Source organism: Antrostomus carolinensis, unplaced genomic scaffold (assembly GCF_000700745.2).
Source record: "Antrostomus carolinensis isolate BGI_N321 unplaced genomic scaffold, ASM70074v2 scaffold2466, whole genome shotgun sequence".
Taxonomy (NCBI): Eukaryota; Metazoa; Chordata; class Aves; order Caprimulgiformes; family Caprimulgidae; genus Antrostomus; species Antrostomus carolinensis.
Window position 1 is genome coordinate 37,558 of NW_010323730.1, and position 11,289 is coordinate 48,846.

An 11,289-nucleotide genomic window follows, 5' to 3' on the forward strand; every position below is an offset into this window, starting at 1 on the left:
GTTTAACATAAACTAAGTAATAAAATGTTGGTAATCTAAGTAATTGTTTTTCCTCTTGCAGCTGTTGCTTTGCTTTTCAGAAAAGTTGTCCGTTATATACAGTACTTTTGTGTAGTATTTTCTTTATGCTGCACATGTGATTAAAAAAACCCTAGCCTTTGGCATGCATATCCAAACCTGTTTTAGCATTTTTTTTAACTATTAAAGAAGGGGAAAAAAAAAAAAAAAAAAAGAGTTACTCTTTAGGCAGCGGTGGTGAGAAAGCATTTTCATTTAAGGGCTCGTCCTTAAACTCATCAATCCACTAGCTTTGAGTTTACAATAACAGTGCTGCTGCCAGTTAATTATGCTGCTGATCTGCTGGGAATTGTTCTTAATTGGAAAAAGTAGATTTATTTTTATGTTTTCTTCTCTTGCTGCTTGTTTACATTGTGCCACTGGAGAAAGTATAGGTGAACCATACCTCAGGGTAAAATTCTGTATTGCCCATTAATAAAAATGAGCCCTCTTAATGCAGAATGTTGAATCTGAGAATATTTGTAGCTGAGGATATTTGTTGAAATTGAAAGTGTGAAGACTTGTGTTGAGGGAAAACTAAATCACCACAAGTCACTTTTTGGTAAAAGCTCATGTAACGTTGCTGATCTTGGCTGCAGCGCAATCCATATATGTGGATTTTAAACTACTGTGCTTTCTGTACAAAAATATTTTTGTGTTTTTATGACAAGGAAGATTGGTTTGTCATGTGATTGTTGCTGTTGATATACAGCCCATTCTGATGAAGTTTAAATGAGAATCGCTTTCCTTTATGGTCAGTGGACATCACTGAAAGCTATTAAAGCATTTTTAACAAGAGAATTAACATAGACAGAGTCTTTTGTAGATAAACTTCACCCTTCCTGTTTTGGATGGAGCAATAAATTTACCATGGAGCAGATTTAGGAAATAGCTTTCCATCAATTCAGTATTTTATAAATAAAAAGTTGCAGGGTGAGGTCCTTCCTTTGGCATAAAGCTGATTATTTCCTGTTTAATCCTGAACTGGTGCATTTCAGGTAATGGGATTTTTTTAGCATCCATCAGAGTGGAGAGATTTTAGGATTTTGTTTTCATTTATGGTCCTGTGAAAATGCAGTTTCTAAACTTGAAGATCATTATAGAACAAAGGGAAATTAATAGATGTATAAATCATTGCTCTTTCAGACAATTTTTGGACTTAGCTGCACAGTTGTTTGTAGCTGGACATTCTTATAGAGCTGAATATTCTTATACATGAGCTGAAAAGGTGTCATTGATGTATCTTTAAGAGATTATCAATACTTCTAGTGAGGTTTAGAAAGTGATGAATTGTAATTGTTGTGGATTTGCAGATTTACCACCTGCTTGCAGAAGGCACACACATTCTGTAAGAAGAATATGTAAGAGGTAGAATTTAAACTAATACTGCTGTTTTACCGAAGGAACACACAAGTTAGTTAATACATGAAGTAACACTACCCTCATCCAACACATCTGTTGTAAAGAAGCCTATGAAATCTAGGCCACACACAAACTGGTCTCCAAGGGCCTGTAGTTGGTGTTAGAATGCTGTTATTATGTGGTCTGATTGGTTTAGTAAAGAATTATCTCCAGTAAAACCATGTAACATAATAGTCCTTGCTCTCCCACATGGGAGCTACTTCTGCTTGAGTGAGCAAGACATTACTTGAAGAAGTAATAACGCACTTGCTCTTGCCAGAACGTAATAGTAAATTAAGTGTATCACCATGTACATTTTTGTTGTGTATCAATTCTTGTTCATTTAAACATTCACTTAAAGTCTTCCACTGTAGTATTAAAAATTATTAAAAAATGGATTTCCTAGCAATATATTTTAAGTAAATGTCTCGCTTCTTATTGAGAACTTGTTTGTAGTAATTTTAAAGCAATGGGGAACTATTTGGAAAAGGTAAGTGTTCATAAATGAAAACACTGTTGCTGAACTTTCCAGGTAGTGATTTAATTGCCAGGCAGTACAAGTCATAGCAGTTTCAAGTTCATTGTGCACTGTGCTGAATACTTTGTGATGCTCTCCCTGTTCACTTTGACTTAAAAAAGAGCTGAGACAGTTCAATAGTTCATATGAACAGTTTTCTAAATAGTACCGACTTGGTTGGCTTTTGCTATGATTATTCAGAACTGTAAAGCTTTGCTCTGCAGGTTTGTCCTTGTTGTGGAACTGGAGCTGTAAATACTTGCTGCCATCGTTGAGGATTTGACTTTTTAGTTGCTTTTTATTTTTCTTATTTTTTGGCTCTGCTCAGCAGTGTGATACAAAAGCTGTGCATTCCGTCGTTAGATTGCTTTATAGGGTTTGAGTAAATGCACAAAACTGTGTCATTTTTTGTTTGGATGGTGAAGGGAAGAAGAAAGGATTTGAGGAGGGATGGTGCTTCTCTGCAGAGATGATGATTAGAGATATGGTTGCTGAGGGGCAGAGCCCTCGCAACGGAAGTCATAGGGAGATGAGGCTGACGTGCTGAAGGCGAGGCAGCGTGGCTTTGTCTGGGCGCTCCAGCGGTCACTGCACACCTGAGCCAGTCACAGGCTTCTCCTGAGCTGCAATACACTCCACCCTGTGCAAACCCCATGACCTCACTGTAATTGCAGAGGTGTCACCAGGGGTGTGATATGAAGCAAAGGAGTATCCAGATGATGTCTTGAGCTTAAACTGCGGATGATGGTTTCATGCAAGTAAATAATTTGACCGGCATGTTTTCTTCCCAGTGTATTACACAGCATGGAAAAGAGTTGTGTCTCCGGACCTAAGCCAACTCTTCAGGGTTTTCAGCCTTAAAATGTGCATGGAAACTCAGCAGAGAGTTTTTTACTGTAGACATATAGACACCCACCCCCCACTCCCCCCAGTTTTACAGAGCACTTTTCATCTCTTTTCATACTAGAATTCGACTTTAAAATGAAGCGGGAAGCCTTGCAGTGTCGTTGTTTTAGACTACATCTTCCTCTTTCAAATTAGCTTAATCAAATGAATAAATAAAAAGGCAGGCAGGAGATGCTGTGTCCTAGAAGCAAGATGCTGTAGACGAGCTGAACAGAAACACTGTGGCCTCGTGCCGGGGAGCCCTGTGCAGGGAGCAGTGACTGGCTCCTGGGGAGTTCAGAGCGGGGTGGCCTCAGCTGCCTCCTCTCCCAGGGGCCTCCTCGGAGGGGCTGTGGCTCCCAGCGCCCGTCCCTGCTCACGCCACCCCCCACGTTGCCAGTCCCAGTCCCTGAAGGCAAAAGCAGACTTCTAATCGGAATTCATGCTGCTTCTAAAGTGATGGCTGTATCAGCATCTATTCCACATGAGGGACTTCCAGCAGACCTTTCAGTCAGGTTGTTAGGTGCCAAAAATGGTGGGCTTACATTCTAAAAGCTGATTAAATCTATTAAACCAGGCGCTTGAAACTTTCAATGGAAAGGGAGGCAGAATTGCATTTAAGTGAAAATAACTTTAATATTTTGCATATCTTCAGTAAGTAGCAAATTAACATGAAATTGTTCATTATTACATAGTAGATTAAATAACTTGTTTTCCCCAATTTGCATTTCAATGAATATCTAATTGGTTTATAAACACATTGATTAATGGGTACAGAAATTATTATATAGATTCAAGGCAAAACTGTTAGTGCATTTTTAAGAAAGGAATAGAGTAGACTAGTTGATATTTTATAATTAAAAATTGTATACCACTATTGTAACCAAGTATTAAATTTGTTGTACGTTAATTTAGGTTTTTGTAACCATGAAAAATAATTCATCTTGGTTGAAAACCAATTTTAAATGTCTTGATCACGGGAATTGTCTGCAAGTGGTTTAATGACAGTTCTGAGCATTCTTTGCACTGTGGAGCTATAAATTTGTATATTGTACTCATAAACATTACAGAACAATTACATTACCACTTCAGTAATGAAAATTTCTCTGTACTATTTCAGTAGAGGATTAGCTTATTGTACTTAAGGAGAGTAAATATTGGGTAGGTTAAAAAAGTCAAATTTGCATCATTGAGAAAAATCTAAGATAGTATGCAAATAAATTAAAAATAAATGATCTGGGGAGATGTCTTTGGCAAGGAAAACACTTTGATACCAGCAGTACTGAAGTCATTCAATGTATAGTAGTTTCCCAATTTACTAAGAGTTTACATGCACAGTTATAATGCAAAAATCTTACTGCATGTGCAGTCAGCTTAGAGGTAGGTCCAAATACAAAATCTTTAGCATAACTTTTAGGAGTTCAAGAAAAATTATACCTCATAGTCTGTCTACCTGTGCCAGGAAAGCTGGCATAGATGTGGCTGTGTTAGCAGAAGAGTGCTTTGTTTGAGGTCTGCCGAGGAGGGGAAACAAGCAGCTGGCTTGTTCCACCAGAGGGCTATACCAGCCTGGCTGTGCTGGTGCAGCTGGGGAGCAAAAGCTGTTACCTCTGCCTGATGTAGGGGAGCCCTGGGGCTTCGCTGAAGCAAGAGGGAGTTCAGGCAGTTTGCTCTTTCATTAACAGGGTGTCTGGAGGGGATATGGCTTTCGAATTTGTGCTGTACTTGTGCTCTGCAAGTTCAAGCTCTGCCTTTGTCAGAAATCAAACTACTACCAGTGATCATGTTGCTTCTTACCTCCGTGCATGGGGATTTGATACTTGTGGGAAATGTGCCCTTCGTTACTGAAAAGTTTCTGTCTTCTAAAAGTTAATATATTAAATGAATACTTGCATGAATCACAGGTACACAATTGTGATTGCTGGGCATGTTGGATCTTCTCAAGGGTGAGTTAGTATCTTAAGGGTTGCAGGCTGTTTAACGTGGTTTCTGAGCCACAACCCTAACTCCTTCCCCCGTGTGAACTGAGCCTTGAGGGTCTTTGGCCTTCTGGCTGGGGAGTTGAGAACAGGAATCTCTGAAGATGAGCACTGACTCACAAGCACTGATGGTGGGCTGTATACATATGGTGCAGAGCTGCTCAGAAAGCCTAAAGCTGTGTTGTGTTGCTGCAAAGAAGGAATCCTGGTGGAGGCGTGAGAGTGTTAGATGAATCTGTAAATGTATGGAATGGTAGGAATACTCAAAAGTGCAGGAAAGATTGTGGTGAAAAAGAGCAAGAGATTGGAAATTACAGGTTACATAATGGGCATCAATTTCACTTGCTAAATCATCACATGCACTTAATGAACGTGGTCCCTCTCATGCCTGGTGGTCCTGCTTGTCTCTGTGAGCAGGAGTGCCACCTTCTGTATTGAAATTCATTTTGCCCATCTCTTGTATAAAGCTGCTCAAGCCTTGCATCCCAAGTCTCTTGATAATTCCTATTCAAGAGGCTTTTACATGTGCAAAAAGCCAAGAGCATTAAAAAAAATGGCAGTCATTCATTCAAAACCATAGCTAGAGAAGATAGTTAATGTTATCTACCTTTATATAAAATAAAGCACATTCATTTGAACATTTCTTCCAGAAATGAGAAGTGAAGATTCAATCGAGTCCTTTCTGAGGCGGAGAGGAGAAATTTGCATCTCCCATTTGCTACTCAGTTGTACTTTCTACCAACTGTGGACATGAGAGATACAGATACTTGTAGCCTAGTAGGACCAGTCTTTCTGAGGGTCTTTCCAATAATCAAGGAACTTCTCAATTGTTTCAGTCTTCCTCAAAGGCAGCTTAGAGCAGAAGCTGTAGTTTTAGCTGTTCTGAATCCCCTTGAGAACTTAAAAAGCCTTTCTTTGCACAGACTATAGAGCTAAGCTGGGTAAACCACCATGGGGTGAAATAAAGGTTGTGAATATTTTCATTTTAAATTCTCTGTTTCATGGCCCCATCCCCTTTGAATATTCTGTCTACTCTTGTGGTTAAAATAAAGCTGATTTTTGGCCAGGTTTGCAAGACCTTGAGACCAAGATGACAAGGTTTATGACTCTTCTGCAGACTGTAATCACTTGCAGGGGAGGACATACTACATTCTAGATTTTGTTCTCATTGCTACTTATGTTGTCCAACAGCTCTGTTGCACAAAATACACAAGCAGCTCCAGAAGTTTTGGAGAAGAACATGGGGCCGTGCTAGGCAGAGAAAGGAAATGATGCTGACTTTGTCAGTGAGTAGTAAACGGGTCATCAAGGTACTCTCTAGCTAGGTGTAATTTCATCCACACCCAGAGTTCTGATGCACAACAAAGTTTTGGTGATGGTGTTTTCCACCCATCAGCTGAGCCATTTGATATGTTTTCTTTGGTTTAAGCCAAGACTGTTTTTAGATTATCATTGCAGGAGGGTATAGCAGTCTAAGACATGAGCAGTCCCCACATGCTTCCTTCTTGCCCCTCTTTCTTCCCCATCAGAGGTCAATGCCCCAAAGCTGAGCTGGAAGAAGAGAATGTGTGGTATCCTTCATCTCTTTCGTGTCAGCATCGTACATTGTAATTTAAGTCACTGTTGATGGCACTTTGAGGTTAACTGTGAAAACTTTGCACTGACACAGATTAGTTTAATTCTTCCTGGTGAGTTCTAGGACTTGATCACCTCCAACCTGAGGGAACTAATGTTTATTTAACTCTATTACTCTGGCTAGATGCCTATTAGCTATATTTAAACAATTCTAAGTGCAAATTGTGGTTTAGTTTTCTCAAATATATGAAGAGTGTTCAGTAACATATTGCAGGTGCATCACAACTTCAGATTTGTGTCTAGACAAAGCCTAAGTGCTTATACAGAGACTAGCACAGTGAAGAGTTGATCTGAGCCAGAGCTTCTATGCTAATATCATTTAAGAATTAAAAGAGCTAAAATGCCATGAGGATAATATAAAAGTAGGCATATTTGTGATCCTCTGACCTCACAGATGCCAGATGTGCTGATTTTGGAAAACTCTTCAAAGAGAACTTGAATTCAGCTCGTATACTTCTTATCTGTAGGAAAATCAAGACTGTATATATATTTTGTGTGTGTATGTATATAAAATAAATGTATTTATATATTTGGGAATAGAACAGCTGTTTCTACTTCTCCTTCATCTGCTTACTAAAGTGTTACACATTCTTTATATTATGCTGGTGCTGTAGCTTAGGTCAGAGAATGAAGTATGTTAGGGCCTCGGTAAATGATCACCCTATGGCTTTAGCTGTTTTCAGGATTACCTGACATATATATCAGACAGAATAATCATGTCATTGGTATCATTCCCTTTCTTGTTTTTCAGTATATATACACGTTATTTCTTCTTTCCCCACACATGGAATCATTTTCAGTTTTTAGTTCCAGATGTTTACAGATGAGCTTTTTGTGGCATGAGCTCAAAATCGATATCAGCTGGAATTTTAAAGATAGGGTTATTTTCAAACCTTGTTGGGTCACAAGTTCTTGCAGCATTCTTCTCCAACAGAGAGCTTTTTTGCTCATTTGGAGTATTTTCTGCAGTTTTCTTTCTTCCTCAAGCATCACATTCTCAGCTTGTTTTCCAGAAATAGCCACTTCCTCTTCTGTGGAGAAGATGGATTTTAATATGCCATGCCACTATACTCTTTTTCAAGAGCTTTGAGTACTTTCACAATTTTCTCAAGTAGCTGATTGTACCATTAAGCTGTAATTAATATCTTCTGTAGTTGATATTCTTGTAATTCATGATCTCCACTCCCTTCTGCAAGGCATAGTAACTTCTCTCTGAGAGTTGGTAGTCATGCACTGGCTTCAGATATAAACTGGTTTTCGAGGTTATTTCCACTTCATGACTGTGGCTCACAGTTCTTTCAGTTGTGCTGATGCATCTGGTTTTAGAATTGAATCAGTGAATCACATTAATTGGGAGGGAAGTAATTTTAAAAGGGATCATCTCAGTGATGCAATTTATGTCGCAGCTATACAAATAAGTTTATCAGCACAATTGAGAAGGAGGCAGATTGCACCAGGAGGATCAGAATTAGCAGCTGGGGTAGAAAGCTTGTTAAGGGAAAATTGCTCAATTATTGTTAGAGGAACTGAGCTATTTTCTTTGTTTTCTGTTGTTAGAACTGCTTTCCTGCTCCACCTTCTGCCCTTTTCCCCTATTTTAGGTCAGTTTTATTTTTTTAAAAACCTTCTGTCACAAAGTATCGAAAACATCCATCTCTTGTAGGAAAGTGGTTAATTTCCAGATTGTTGTGACAGCAAAGTGATTTCTGACTCTAGATGCAGCAGCGATGATGGCTCTCTTGATTCCCCTTCCAGTCACCTTTTGTGAAAGTTTTGAAGAAAAAATGTGCTTAGATTGAGCTAATAGTTATATGCTAGGCTCAGAGAATTTCATCTGGGTTAGTTCTTTGTGGTGTGTGAGAGAAATAGCAGATAGCACCTATTTGCCATTATTTTGAAGACCAATTAAAAGTAGAGTGTTTCCTTCACTTGTAGCTTTGGGTGACTTCCCATGCAGAAGACGGGGCAATGTATCTGTGTTCTCTATTAGTGTCAGAGTTTCACTCATACTTGTGTTGCACAGTGTCCTGTGAAGACTGACAATTACCAGGTTCATTTACCTGTGGAAGATCATTCACACATCCTTGATCTGACCACTTCAAAGGTGATAAAATAGGACAAATAGACATGCAATAAGGGGGGGGAAGGGGGAAGTTTTGAACTATTTCCCCCAAAACATAATGGCTCTGGGGAGAAAAAAACCTTTCAGAAATCCTTCTGTGAAGGTGCTAGCAAGCATACTGCAAGTACTTTAAAGGCATGAGTTTTCCAAAGTGAAATACCATCTGTCTGTCACACAGCTAATCAGAGACAGCAATTCTTCCTGAGCTTTTTCCTTGGAAAGAGTCAGAAAAAAAGAAACCCAGATTTGCTCTGTTTGAAGTTCTCTTTCCAAGTACCGTGTTTTACTTGCTGTGAAACATGAACTCTGAGAGTCTGGGTTTTGTGCTGATATTTTACTACCAAAGAACTAAACATAGAAAGCAGGAAATAAGCCCCATCTCAGAAAAAATGCCATGTGCACACCGTTTCCACACTTCAGATGATTTGCTTCAGTTTGTTTTGGGCTGCACTCTTCTTTTTGACATCTTAATCTCTATTGAAAATGAGTTTCTTCCTAAAGGTTTTCTTTATTTGCCAACCAGTGTTTGAAAAGTGAGTTTTGTTTTAAACTATTATTATAGAATATATTATCAAACCTTTGACAACTGTCTTTATTAAAGGTATCATGTTAGATTATTGTGTTCCTGAGAATAGTTTAATTTGTGTGCAGAATCTATTTGCTTTTTCAGCTCCTCTGACATGAACATACTTTATCTGTCCTTGGACTAGTCCTTACAAATAAAACAAGGTGGTGGTGTTTGGTTCTTTCTGTTGTTGGGTTTTTTTTTCCTTTCTTTTTTACTAATGGGGAATTGCTTATATACAGCAGTATAATTTGTGTCCAAAATGTGGGTAAATGTGGGAGGAAAGGATCACACATCTGTTCTGACACAAGCACACAATGCTAAAAGATAGTCATAGTTTGAGGAATATCAACATTTTAGCTTTTTTTTTTTTTTTTCCTAAAAAAATGTAGAGAGATATAAAACTGACTTATCTTAATTGAAAAAGCCAGTCTATTTTCTAAACAGAAATTGGCCAAAGAGGTGTGAAAATGAACTGCATCTGGCAGTTGGAAGAATTTGACAAGTTCCTTTTTTGTTGGGTCTTTAGATCAATAACCTTAGCTGGAATTTGGAAAAAAAAAAAAAATAAAAAATTGAAAAGCCACTGACTTGCTTTGAAAACCACCTAAGAGCAAAGTCAGATGTTTGTTTGAGAAACAGTTGCAGTGATAACAAGAAGTTACTTCTCCTCAACTGTGGTACATAACTGACTTGCAAACTCTATTCCCTGCAGTATAAGATCAGATGGGTTCATGTAAACTGCTGCCAAGATTTCTCTCACCCTTAGTTGTTAAATCACCAATGCAGTTAAACTGATTAAAGTCATATTTTTCCAAGACTTCTAAGAGAAACAGATATCCAACAAACAAACATAATTTGGTGATATTATTTAAAAGTAACTTCTATTTAAAATATTAGGAAAGATTACAAACTAAGTTATTGTTGCTTTCTATAAAGATTGAGATTGCTGGGCATGCCACAGTTAAATTAATTTCACATATATTTGCAAAGAAAATCTGATTTAGCATTTGTGCTTTGCTCTGCCATTATTTATTAAATATTGCTGCAAGAGGAACTTCATCTCTCTTTTTAAGGCATTTCTTCTAATAGGAGTTATTTCTCGTATCCAGATCTGAACTAGTTACTTTTTTATTAGCACAGGGCAGAAGAGATGAAAAGGCAGATATGTCTTACAGCTGAAACTCCTGTTAAATCAAATGTTCTTGGGTGTGGATCTGCAGTGGCACCTAAATCCATGAGGGCTATTGGTGTGCTGATGTGGAGTCTTGCATTTAGTCATTTTCTAAAATGTGTTGTTTCTAGGTCTACAGACAAGACTGTGAAACCTTTGGCATGGTAGTGAAGATGCTAATTGACAAAGATCCATCATTAGAGAAGTCCATTCAATTTGCCCTGCGGCAGAATTTGCATGAAATAGGTGAACGATGCATTGAAGAACTCAAACATTTCATTGCTCAATATGATGCTGCCAATCAAGATCTATCAGAATCCTTCAAAGAGGGCTCATACTAAGGACAGAAATATGCTTCTAGATCCTCTGCATTGTGTATGCCATAACACATGAATCTGCTTCTTGTGGGGAAAGAGGAGATTTTGTTGGAGATCGGAACCCAAGGCCTGCGCTCCCTCCTAGTAGCTCAGGTGGTGGTCTCGTGGTCACTGTGGTCTCCACAACTGTATTCTTCCTACCTGTACCTATTGACATATATTCCTTTGGAAGGATGTTCTTTCTAAAAATGCTGTAAAGTAGCAAACTATTTTTGAAATCTTTACACAGTTACCTAGGAAAAAACGTTCGGTTGGATGTATGTACACTTATGTTTTGACGTTTTTAAGTGTAACTTCAAACACTATTTTTTATTAAAATAACAAAATGCAGCTCTTCATTCCTCAACTTATGCAGAAATATGTCTTGTTTTTATATATCCTATAGGAAGGGAAGACTTGCAAATTTGTTCGCAACTCTGGTTTAAGTTATTTATTATAGTTTAATTTTAAACTTCAGCTTCATTCTGTAAAATTAAACTAGGGGTTATCTCTAGTCTCTGGCTCCCAGAGCAACTCTAACTGCTTGATATATGATGTGCTGTATTTTTATTGTAATTGCAGGTTCTGCAAATGCCTT

General features: G+C 38.2%; 1 protein-coding gene across 1 annotated transcript in view; it reads left to right on the forward strand.

Moving 5' to 3' along the window:
- PPHLN1 (periphilin 1) overlaps positions 1 to 10,676 on the forward strand; it is a 41,385-nt gene extending 30,709 nt beyond the window's left edge. Inside the window, exon 5 of the mRNA XM_010170655.2 lies at positions 10,467 to 10,676. Coding sequence (XP_010168957.2) covers positions 10,467 to 10,676 — 210 coding nt within the window. The remainder of the gene's footprint in view (positions 1 to 10,466) is intronic.
- Positions 10,677 to 11,289: the final 613 nt, after the last annotated feature.